Raw genomic sequence first — 12,535 nt, 5'->3', positions numbered from 1 at the left:
AAGTTTGGATGTCGTCACTATTATTCTACAATGTAGAAAATAGTCTAAATAAAGAAATACCCTTGAATGAGTAGGTGTTCTAAAATATTTGACCAGTAGTGTAGTTTAAGATTACCTTACCCTCAATGCTAGTCTGAAACATAACATTAGCATCAAACCATTACCCCTTCACGAACCTAACACTACACCTAACCACATGTCTAGGGTCAGATTACCTTACCCTGGGTCCTAACCATAACCACTGAGGGGACAAATGCAACACTGGCCATTGATCAGCGTCGGCCTCCTCACTCGCTCACGGTCAAGAGTCAAAATGTAATTCTAGGAGAATGGCATATATCTGAAAAATATACAAATGTGATCGAATTGTTCGAGAAATAGAGTTGCCAATTTTAAACGTCTATTCCCAGTGCAGTCTTTAATACAAAAAAGGTTTGTTTTGATGTGTGGATGTAACTGAATTGGGGGGAGAATTAATATCGCACGTTGACACTATTTGACTCATTGCTGTTGTTTCTCTGCAGATTTCAATGCCAACAACATCTTCAAGACTTTCTTTGGAGGCCCAGCAGGAGGATTCAGTTTTGAATCCAATCAAAGTATGTTGTAACACTGCTGTGACAACGACACTTTTTTACCTTTTGATTTTTACACAGGTTATTCAGACCCCTTGATTAAAAAAAAATTTTTTTTGTTACGTTACAGCCTTATTCTAAAATGTATTAAATACCTCATAATGATAAGCCAAAAACAGGTTTCTATAAATTTTAGCAAATGTATTCAAAATAACATACGGAAATATCACATGCATAAGTATTCAGACCCTTTACTTAGTACTTTGTTGAAGCACCTTTGGCAGCGATTACAACCTCGAGTATTTGGTATGATGCTTTAAGCTTGTCACACCTGTATTTGGGGAGTTTCTCCCGTTCTCTGCAGATCCTCTCAAGCTCTGTCAGGTTGGATGGGGAGCGTCGCTGGACAGCTATTTTCAGATCTCTCCAGAGATTCTCGATCGGGTTCAGGTCTGGGCTCTGGCTGGGCTACATTCAGAGACTTGTCCAGAAGCCACTCCTGCCTTTTCTTGGCTGTGTGCTTAGGGTCGTTGTCCTGTTGGCAGGTGAACCTTCGCCCCAGTCTGAGGTCCTGAGCACTCTGGAGCTGGTTATTATCAAGGATCTCTCTGTACTTTGCTCCTTTCATCTTTCCCTCGATCCTGACTAGTCTGCCAGTCCCTGCCACTGAGAAACATCCCCACAGCATGATGCTGCCACCACCATGCTTTACCATAGGGTTGGTGGGAGGTTTCCTCCAGACGTGACGCTTGGCATTCAGGCCAAAGAGTTCAATCTTAGTTTCATCAGACCAGAGAATCTTGTTTCTCATGGTCTGAGATTCCTTTAGGTGCCTTTTTGCAAACTCCAATTGGGCTGTCATGTTCCTTTTGCTGAGGAGTGGTGTCTGTCTGGCCACTATACCATAAAGGCCTGATTTGGTGGAGTGTTGTTGGAAGGTTCTCTTTTCTCCACAGAGGAACTCAATCTCGGTCAGAGTGACCATCGGGTTCTTGGTCACCTCCCCGACCAATGCCCTTCTACCCCGATTGTTCAGTTTGGCTGGGCAGCCATGTCTAGGAAGAGTCTTGGTGGTTCCAAACTTCTTCCATTTAAGAATGATGGAGGCCACTGTGTTCTTGTGGACCTTCAATGCTGCAGAAATGTTTTGGTACCCTTCCCCAGATCTGTACCTCGACACAATCCTGTCTCGGAGCTCTATGGGAAATTCCTTTGATGTTATGGCTTTGTTTTTGTTATGTGAACTGTGGGACCTTATATACACAGGTGTGTGTGCCTTTCCAAAACATGTACAATGAATTAAATTTACAACAGGTGGACTCCATTCAATTTGTAGAAACATCTCAAGGGTAATCAAAGGAAAAAGGATGCACCTGAGCTCAATTTCAAGTCTCATATTAAAGGGTCTGAATACTTATGTAAATGAAGAGTGCCTTGGTCCTCCTTTCTTTTTGATGACCAATTTACCGCTTTTACCAAAGAGCACCTTTTGTCGACCGAAATTTGCCAGTATTTCGTAAAACTTGTTTTTGCTTTTTTTGTTTTTCTTTTATAATAGAATATTCTAAACATACAATATACTTGCAGTGAAGCCGCTCAACTACTACATCATGCCAGTCTTCCAACAGATTCCCATTAAGGGTCAATGCCCTGCTCAAGGGCATGTTGACCGATCTACCACCAGGCCAAAAAACGTGAACCCGAACCCTCCAAGATCCCCCCCACAGTTCCCCAATAGCTGTCCCTCAACCATTTGAGACCCCTCCCACAGTCCCCCGTCCCCCCCCAGGAAGAAAAAATATAAAATAAAAAAATTATAAATTCCATTCCCCACCCCCAAGAACCCCCCAATGCACAAACAACCAAAATAATAAACTAAAGAGTAAAAAGGAAAAGACAGAAGAAAACAACAATGCAAAAAAATTATACATTTAAAACAAAGGACAGCAATGCCAACTGTATATGTTTGTGTGCATGTCTGGCAGTACTATTTCTAGGGTCAATTATAGATCAATGCTATGCATTTTCAGCCATTCCTGAGACCAGAAACAGGCTACCTGAGGGCAATACCAAAATAAATGGTCTATTGATTGTATCCTCACAACAAAATCTGCAGAGCTTCGGTGATTTTATGCCCCAAATATTCAACATTTTGTTGGTGGCAAGAAATCAAAATAATAATTTTAGCTGAAAAGCACGAAGTCTTGAATCTTGCGTTGTTTTATATATCAACTCATACACCCTGTACCATGGAATCTGTACATCAAAAATCTCTTCAACTATTTTTCAATCTGTATGGCACAGGGTTCAACATCCTGGTCCTCAAATGAAACTGGTATAATTTCCTATTTATGCTATTTTTATTCCTCTGCCAGTTTTGATCCTTTATATTGGGCAGACAGACCAGTTCCCTACCTCCTCCCGCTGCCACCCGCCTCCTCTATTTTTGGGGCAATGCTGTAATCAATTGGTTGTACTCTTGGATTGAGCAAGAGTACAGGTATTAAATACAGGTATTTTATCAACCAGCACATTTGAGTAGAGCCATAATATTTGTTCTATCTTTTCAGGGGGATGAAATTGTAGCCAGCTCTGCAATGCTTGTTTGAAAAATAGTTTTTTCAAAGTATCACTTTCAATTAATCGAAAATGAGACATGGCAATCTGCACAAAGGCAAAAAGGCAATTTTTAAACAATGGATGTGATTTTCTTAGTAATCTACTTGAGAATCATTTAGGATTCAAATAAAACTTTTGAATGAGTGAAGCTTTTAGAGAGGTTTAGTGCTTTTATATTTAATAATCTCAACCCACCCAATTCATATTCTTTATATAGATAGGCACGTTTTATTTTGTCTGGTTTAGCGTCCCAGATACAGCGAAATATTTTTTGCTCATGATTTTAAAAACGAATTATCAGGAGTAGGCAGCGCCATATGTGAGTAAACTGAGATATGACTAAGGAGTTAATGAGGGCAATTTTTCCATTAATAGACAGGTATTTACCTCTCCATGGTTGCAGGATCTTGTCTATTTTTACAAGTTTTCTATCAAAATTCAGTGTGGAGAGCTTATTTATATCTTTTGTGATATGAATACCGAGTATGTCTACTTCACCATCAGCCCATTTTATAGGTAAACTGCAGGGTAATGTAAAAGTTGTATTTTTTAAGGATCCGATACGTAATATTGTACACTTATCATAATTAGGTTTTAGTCCATAGAGTACAGAAAAGTTATCTAGATCTTCAATGAGATATTGCAGGGATCTAGCTTGCGGACTTAATATAAAACTTGAGTCATTGGCATACATGGACACCTTTGTTTTTAAGCCTTGGATTTCTAATCCTCTAATGTTGTTATTGGATCTGATTTTAATAGCTAGCATTATGATGGCCATAGCGAATAGATATGGTGACAGCGGACACCCTTGTTTAACTCCTCTTGACAATTTCAAAACTGAGCCATTATTTACTATTTTACACCTGGGGTTGCTATACATTATTTTTACCCATTTTTTTATAAGAGAATTACCGAAATTGAAAAAATCCAGGCGTTTTAAAATTAAATCCAGTCTTTATCAAATGCCTTTTCAAAATCCGCTATAAATACCATTCCTGTCTTCTTAAATGTTTCATGATGTTCTATTATTTCTAGTAGTTGTCGTATATTATCTCCAATGTATCGTCCATATAAAAAACCTGTCTGATCAGGAACAATACCTGGTAAAAACCTTTTTACTTCTGAGTGCTATGCATTTTGCTAATATTTTTGCATCACAACATTGAAGTGTAAGGGGCCTCCATTTTTTTTTTTTTTAGATAGACTGGGTCTTTATATTTGCCATCTGGGTCTTGTTTTAATAATAGAGAAATCAGACCTTCCTGCTGAGTACATGACAGACTACCATTTCTATAGGAGTAGTTAAAACAATCTAACAATGGAGCTTTTAGTATATCAAAAAATACTTGATATACCTCTACCGGTATGCCATCAAGCCCTGGGGTTTTTCCAGACTGAAAGGATTTAATAGCCTCAAAGTTCTTACTCTGTAATTTGGCCTACGCACTGACATTTCTGTACATTTAGTTCATTTTCAATTTTTTTATATTATTTGGAAAGGATTCCTTATCATATTCTTCATTCAGTGGGAAAGGATGAGACGGAAAAGAGAAGATCTGCCTAAAATAATTAGCTTCCTCTTTTAAAATATCATTCGGAGAATCATAGATGACTTCAGTAACGAGTTTCTGCAAAATCCTTTTGTTAGAGTTCCTGTATTGGAGATTCAGGAAGAATTTTGTGAATTTTTCTCCATATTCCATCCAGTTTGCTTTGTTTTTGTAATAGATTTCATTAGATCGTTCTTGAAGAAGTTCCTCAAGTTCTTTTTGTTTTTCCTCTGACTTATTTTGTATCTCTGTAGTATTGTTTTTATTGCTATCTACCTGTACTATTAGTTCATGGATTTCCCTTCTTAGTCTTGTCTCTTTAGCCAGAAACTGCTTTTTTATTGTTGATGAATATTGAATTGAATGACCCCTGAAGGTACATTTTAAAGGTATCCCAAACAATAAGGGAATTTGCTATAAACTATATTATACTGGAAAAATTCAGGTATAAATTATTTTGTCTTAGTTAAAAATAAGTTGTCCTCCAGTAAACTTGAATAAAATTTCCAATATCCCCATCCACGTGGAAAATCTATGAGTTATGTGAATGCCAATTAGATGATGATCCGATCGCATTCTGTCTCCTATTAAAACTTTTTTAACCTTTGATGAAAGAGACAAGAATGTAGTCAAGACGACTAGCTTAAGTCTCCTCCATGTATATCTCACTAGGTCGGGCTTTTTTAGTCTCCAAATATCCACTATTTCTAATATGTCCATAATATTTGATTTCCTTAAGGGCGGCGCAGTGATGATAGTTTGTAGAGTGATTAAGTTTACGGTCCATTGAGGTACTTAACACTGTTTTATAGTCTCCTACCATAATGATTAGATCATTTGTTGCCTGTAAGTTGAATAAATTGGTATAAATGTTTTCGATGAAGTGTGGATCATCCTGATTTGGACCATATAGATTAATGAGCCAAATCTCCCTTTTGTCCACTTTAATATTCAAAATATTCTGTTTTTGCATTGTTATTATGGGGTATTGTATGTAAATTGAGGAACAGTTTTTATTTAATCCAGTTTAGAATAAGGCTGTAACGTAACAAAATGTGGAAAAACTCAAGGGGTCTGTAAACTTTCCAAATGTACTGTAATCATACACTTTGTCATGGATTTCAACACAGCAAAGTAACACATTTCTTTTTTTTCACCCTCTAGACCAAGCACCTGGAAATGTGTTTTTCCAGTTTGGCTAGAAATGAAGAATGCCATTGGGAATGCTGTAGCCCTGTGGTGGACAATATTAAGTTGGATGCACCCTCACAACCTGATTTTTATGCTCCCAATGTTTTTTGCAAAATGTTGCTTTCACATGCTAAAAAGACACTCGGTGTTGTTATCTGAGCGAGAGATGGTGCTCATCATGCTTGGCATCTTCCTAAAATATTTTTGGCTGTTGCCACCACATTTGACTATCCTCTTCAAATTCAAACTGACAGGGTGACTTTTTGGTAGGTTTAGTAACTAAGAACGTAACAAATTAAATAGTTTAAAGGTTATTTGAGAAGGGGGTTTTGGAAAAACTTGAATCCTCAGGAAATTGGCTTGATTCTCTTTTGTGAGTATTTGTCGCAAAGCATGTTTTGAAGGCGTGAAATAGGAGTCCTGTTGCCAAAATATATATTTCATTGCTTGAATGGAAAATGTTTCCTGTACCTGGAGCAAGTAGAGCTTTGTAAATGAACACATGGGAGTGCAACTCTGTTGTTAGTTTTAGTAGGTCGCATTAGTTTTTCATTCACACCACATAGAGGTCGCCCCGAAACACAAAGTTGGCATGGGAATCATTTGGCAGTAAAGCAGAAACTGACCTTAGGGCAGAGCCTAGGAACTACTTCAGTCCCATGTAGAATGAGGCATGGTTTTCATTTGTTGGATTTTCCTGCAGACTCAAACTACAGTTTCATGTTAGTCTCCATTTTACTCATTGATGTATTGTGCATTTTACTGGCATGTTTTAAGTCTTTTGTGCTCCTAATTTGATTTGAGATTTTGTTCAGTTCTCTTAAATGTATTTATTTATTGTATATTCAAACTGTATCCATCTCTTGATTTCTAATGTTTTCTATTAAATAGGATGTAAAAAAACAACAACATATCCTTGACCCACGTCCTCCTTGGGACTTAAAACGATTCTTCTGTTATTTCTGGGTCCAAAATCAATGTATGTAAAGTTTTGACCTTAATAGATCTAATTTTCTCCATGTGGTTTTCTAGCATTGCTTTGCCCCCATAATACGATACATCCGGTTTCAACTCCCAAGTAAACATTTGAAACTTCAGCGGACAGTTTCTAACTCTGGTCCAGGCTAAGTACATGTTCCTCTACAAACTAGTAGATGTTAGATGTTGGCTTGCGTGCAAATGTTCATTTTGTCCATCTTTTTATTGAACCTTTTATTTAACTAGGCAAGTCAGTTAAGAACAAATTCTTGTTCAGGGGCAGAACGACAGATTTTAACCTTGTCAGCTCTGGGATTTGATCTAGCAACCTTTCGATTACTGGCCCAAAGCTCTAACCACTAGGCTACCTGCCGCCCCGGTCTACACCAGACATGATCAGGACACGCAGGTTGAAATATCAAAATGAACTCTGAACTAACTATATTAATTTGGGGAGAGGTCCTACCTAGCTAGCTAGCTCATTTGTCCTTGGATATAAACATTAGGCCCTTTTTTTTCTGGATCTTTGTAGAATTATGGCCCATTTTAACACAAGTTTGTTCTCTTCTCTCAATCCACATTTAGAGGAAACCTAGGTGGTTTCTAGTAATCTCTCCTCCTTCAGTCTTTTTCTTCTGTGGACTTTATATGGCAGTTGGCAACCAACTTTAAGATGCATTACCACCACCAACTGGACTGGAGTGGGAACCTCAGTTCATCCTTCAATCACCCATGTGGGTGTATTCTCCTGAAAACTAATGAGGAGATTAGAGAGGTGGGACTTGCAGCGCGTCACGAGTAAAACATAGAACCATCTTCTATTTTAGCGCCTGACTACTCAGACGCTCGTTGACACGCACAAGCTGTTTGGATGAAATTATTGAATAACATGTATGTGTGTACATATATGTTGCAATAAATGTTAGGCGAAGCCTACAGACTGACGTTGCTTTAACACAAAGGTTGAGAAACTCTTGTGTGCTAAGCAAAGTCACATTTTAATTGTCATTTTACTTTCTAGATGTTTAAATTTAAAAAGAAAAGTGGTTTCGCAGCCTTGTACGATACAAGATGAGAATTGACTTGCTGGAATTGGTTTTGCGTTCGGTTCCAGAAAAAAAACGAATTCTCAATTTGGCCAGTCTAGGCAAGTCTGGGATCTTGAAAGAAGATACTTGACAAAAAACGGATCCCTTTTTTTGCACCTAGAATCAGCTCTCATTGAGAGGCTTTTATTCTGCTTTTGGGGATTGTCATCATGCCTTGTATCTGTCATGAACGTTTGGTCAGTATGTCCCCTCAATCTGTGAAGCAGCCAGGTGGTAGGTTGAAAACGTGAACACAAACACTGTACATTTTCATGATCCTAGTACCTGTGTACCATTTTATTTTTAAAGAATATGCCTCTGTACAATGTTTTGGTTGAAGGAAATAAAGATGAATCTTTTCCCATTATCTCTTTGTCCTCTTTGTTTTACATTTGAGTGGAGATATTGCTTCCACTATCTCTGATCCTACAAGTACAGTTTCAGAAAGCTAGTATTTTTTGTCAACATTACAACACTGACACAAACGGCTTTGTCAAATTACGGCAAAAAAATATGTATTTTCCCCATAAATTATAAGGCTAGGATTTTCAACTAAATGTATACAGAACAAAAATATAAACTCAACATGCAACAGTTTCAAAGATTTTACTGAGGTACAGTTCATATAAGGAAATCAGTCATTTGAAATACATTAATTAGGCTGTAATCTATGGTTTTTACATGACTGGACAAGCGTGCAGCCATGGTGGGCCTGGGAGGGCATATACCCACCCACTTGGGAGCCAGGCCCAGCCAATCAGAATGAGTTTTTTCACACAAGGGCTTTATTACAGACAGAAATGGTCCTCAGCACCCCCCTTCAGAAGATTCCGCAGGTGAAGCCGGATGTGGAGGTGCTGAAATGGTTACACGTGGTCTGTGGTTGTGAGGCCGGTTGGATATACTGCCAAATTCTCTAAAATGTTTGAGGCAGCTTATGGTAGAGAAGTGAACGTTCAATTCCCTGGCAATAGCTTTGGTAGACATTCCTGCAGTCAGCATGACAATTGCACGCTCCCTCAATACTTGAGAGATTGTGTTGTGTGACAAAACTGCACATTTTAGAGTGGCCTTTTATTGTCCCCAGCACAGGGTGCACCTGTGTAATGATCATGCTGTTTAATCAGCTTCCCGATATGCCACACCTGTCAGTTGGATGAATTATCTTGGCAAAGGAGAAATGCTCCCTAACAGGGATGTAAAATGGGACCAACACTTTACATGTTTATATTTTTGTTCAGTATAAATGTAATTTTTCTGATAGAAACCTTGCCTAAAAAGCAGACGCTCTAAGAAGAGCTTTTGCAGCAGTGCATAAAGTTGACAATCTAAGTGATGAATGTAAAATACATAAGGAAGAAAAGCATGAAAATGTATACCGTAAGAAGTGTGATTCTGGAGAATCGCTGGATGCTGAATTCAACATGTTTGAAATAACGAGGGGTGTGGTTGCGCTGCTCCAGGTGAGGATCAATTATGCTATATAATGTTTAAACATCTGCCTACAGAAGTTTTGGGAAAGATGAGTTTATGGAGTACAGGAGTGCCACCATCAGGATGGAAATGTGCTGTGGTTTTGCCTTTTGTGAAGCCTGATAAAGATCCATCCCGTCCTGCTAGTTATAGACTTATTGCATTTACAGTACATCAAATCTCTGTAAATTAATGGAAAAGTTGATTGTTGGTAGATTGATGTATTATCTGAAACATAGGGGTCTATTAAGTCCATATCATAGTGGATTCAGAAAGGGAAGAACTACCCTTGATGCATTAGTTAAAGTTAATACTTAGGTGACCAAAGATTTGTCAATGAAGTGATGTCAATAGTGTATTTGATATTGAAAAAGCATAATATGCTTATATTATGATACAATGTGGTGGGAAAGTCTACTGATTAAATTGAATGAAATGCGTATTAGTGGGAGAATGTATAACTGGATTAAGGATTTCTTTGACCGAACCTTCCAGGTCAGGGTGGGATTGGAGTTATCAAGAGAAGGAGGTGGAAAATGAAACTCCACAGGGTAGTGCTATTAGTCCCATCTTATTCATGTTGATGATTGATGATATCTTTGGGGATATCGGATAGGGTATAGGGGCAGTGTTATATGCAGATGATGGTGCCTGTTGGAAAAGGGGAAGGAATATTCCTTATGTAATAGAGAAAATGCAAGGTGCTTTTGTAGCAGTAGTGGAATGGTCCTTATCATGAGGTTTCAAGTCACTGTATCTAAATCTTGCCATATGTTGTTCGCTAACAAAAAGATTATATGAACGAATGGAAATGGTAACAGGATTTAAGTATTTGGGGCTATGGTTTGATGAAAAGCTTACATGAAGACATCATTAAATGTATTGAGGGGCGGCAGGTAGCCTAGTGGTTAGAGCGTTAGACTAGTTACCGAAAGGTTGCAAGATCGAATCCCTGAGCTGACAAGGTAAAAATCTGTTCTGTTCTGTTCTGCCCCTGAACAAGGCAGTTAACCCACTGTTCCTAAACTGTCATTGAAAATAAGAATTTGTTCTTAACTGACTTGTCTAGTTAAATAAATAAAATTGAGACTGAATACTTTCTTACGTTTAATCTAATGAGGATGATAGTTGGGCATGATTGGAGGCAGATAGGCAATCTTTACTGAATATTTATTGTACTTTGATGAGATCGTCCATAGATTATGGGTGCTTTGTATATGGTTCTGCGGCTTTTACATCGCTGTTGTGCCTTGATAAGATGCAAGCGAGGGCACTCAGGATGTGCGATGGTGCATTTAAAACAACACTGGTTGAGGCTTTACAAATAGATACTGGGGAAACGCCACTATCCCTAAGAAGAGTTAAGATAGCCCTGGCATACTGGGCAAGACTGAAGGGTAGTACGGTACCCTTCAGACTGCTGTGAATATGAACAATATCAAAAGAGGGGTTTTGGTGCAGAGATTGGAAAAAGGGTTGGTTACTGTTGACTCAGATATTGTCATAGGGCTATTTGTGTCAATAGGAAATGTACCACCATGGTTTTATACATGACCACATGTTGATCTTAGCCTGATGGAAGAAAATAAACAGTGGTGTGAAGAATATATTGAAGGAACAATGGTGGATCAGTATATTAGTAATCAGTTTTATTATTGTCTTGCAGTGTATACAGATCCCATGAAAGGATCCCATGAATGGGAGGACAGGAGCAGGTGTATTTATTCCTGAGTTCGATGTTCATCTATGCAAGAGACTAAAAAATGTATCTGTATATTCAACAGAAATTGTTGCGAATAATTTGTTGGATTGCAATGGATAGAGGAGGTGCAACTAAAAACAGTAGTAATATGTTCAGACTCTGCATCAGTTTTGTGTAGTTTAAGATCTGGAAAGTCAGAATGTGAGGATTTATGGTTAGAAATAATGATGCTGTTGTTGGGGTTACAAATAGGTTTTGAAATTCAGTCCTGTTCGATTCAGGCTCTTCCACATGTTCATGGAAAGTATATAGTAGATATTAAAGCAAAAAGAGCAGTGAAAACAAATATTGTGGATATACAGATGCAGTTGGGTAGAGGGGAAATAAAAATATTGATTGATGGGAGTAGTGAGTTTTATTTAACCAGGTAGGCAAGTTGAGAACACGTTCTCATTTACAATTGCGACCTGGCCAAGATAAAGCAAAGCAGTTCGACACATACAACAATACAGAGTTACACATGGAGTAAAACAAACATACAGTCAAATAATACAGTAGAAAAAATAAGTCTATATACAATGTGAGCAAGTGAGGTGAGATAAGGGAGATGAAGGCAAAAGAAAGGCCATGGTAGCGAAGTAAATACAATATAGCAAGTAAAACACTGGAATGGTTGATTTGCAGTGGAAGAATGTGCAAAGTAGAGATAGAAATAATGGGGTGCAAAGGAGCTAAATAAATAAATACAGTAGGGAAAGAGGTAGTTGTTTGGGCTAAATTATAGATGGGCTATGTACAGGTGCAGTAATCTATGAGCTGCTCAGCTGGTGCTTAAAGCTAGTGAGGGAGATAAGTGTTTCCAGTTTCAGAGATTTTTGTAGTTCGTTCCAGTCATTGGCAGCAGAGAACTGGAAGGAGAGGAGGCCAAAGGAAGAATTGGTTTTGGGGGTGACCAGAGAGATATACCTGCTGGAGCGCGTGCTACAGGTGGGTGCTGCTATGGTGACCAGCGAGCTGAGATAAGGGGGGACTTTACCTAGCAGGGTCTTGTAGATGACCTGGAGCCAGTGGGTTTGGCGACGAGTATGAAACGAAAGCCAGCCAACGAGAGCGTACAGGTCGCAGTGGTGGGTAGCATATGGGGCTTTGGTGACAAAACGGATGGCACTGTGATAGACTGCATCCAATTTATTGAGTAGAGTATTGGAGGCTATTTTGTAAATGTCATCACCGAAGTCGAGGATTGGTAGGATGGTCAGTTTTACAAGGGTATGTTTGGCAGCATGAGTGAAAGATGCTTTGTTGCGGAATAGGAAGCCAATTCTAGATTTAACTTTGGATTGGAGATGTTTGATG

The 12,535-nt window shown here is 38.5% G+C and overlaps 1 protein-coding gene across 1 annotated transcript in view; it reads left to right on the top strand.

Annotated features, from left to right (window-relative positions):
• The window catches only part of LOC111967638 (dnaJ homolog subfamily C member 7), a 60,432-nt gene extending 52,061 nt beyond the window's left edge, over positions 1-8,371 (top strand). The window contains exons 13-14 of the mRNA XM_023992831.2: positions 525-599; positions 5,912-8,371. Coding sequence (XP_023848599.1) covers positions 525-599; positions 5,912-5,949 — 113 coding nt within the window. The 3' untranslated portion in view covers positions 5,950-8,371. The remainder of the gene's footprint in view (positions 1-524; positions 600-5,911) is intronic.
• The last annotated feature ends 4,164 nt before the right edge of the window (positions 8,372-12,535 follow it).

Source organism: Salvelinus sp. IW2-2015, linkage group LG8 (genome assembly GCF_002910315.2).
Source record: "Salvelinus sp. IW2-2015 linkage group LG8, ASM291031v2, whole genome shotgun sequence".
Taxonomy (NCBI): Eukaryota; Metazoa; Chordata; class Actinopteri; order Salmoniformes; family Salmonidae; genus Salvelinus; species Salvelinus sp. IW2-2015.
Note: the sequence above shows the minus strand (reverse complement) of the source record. Positions and strands in the feature narration are given on the sequence as shown.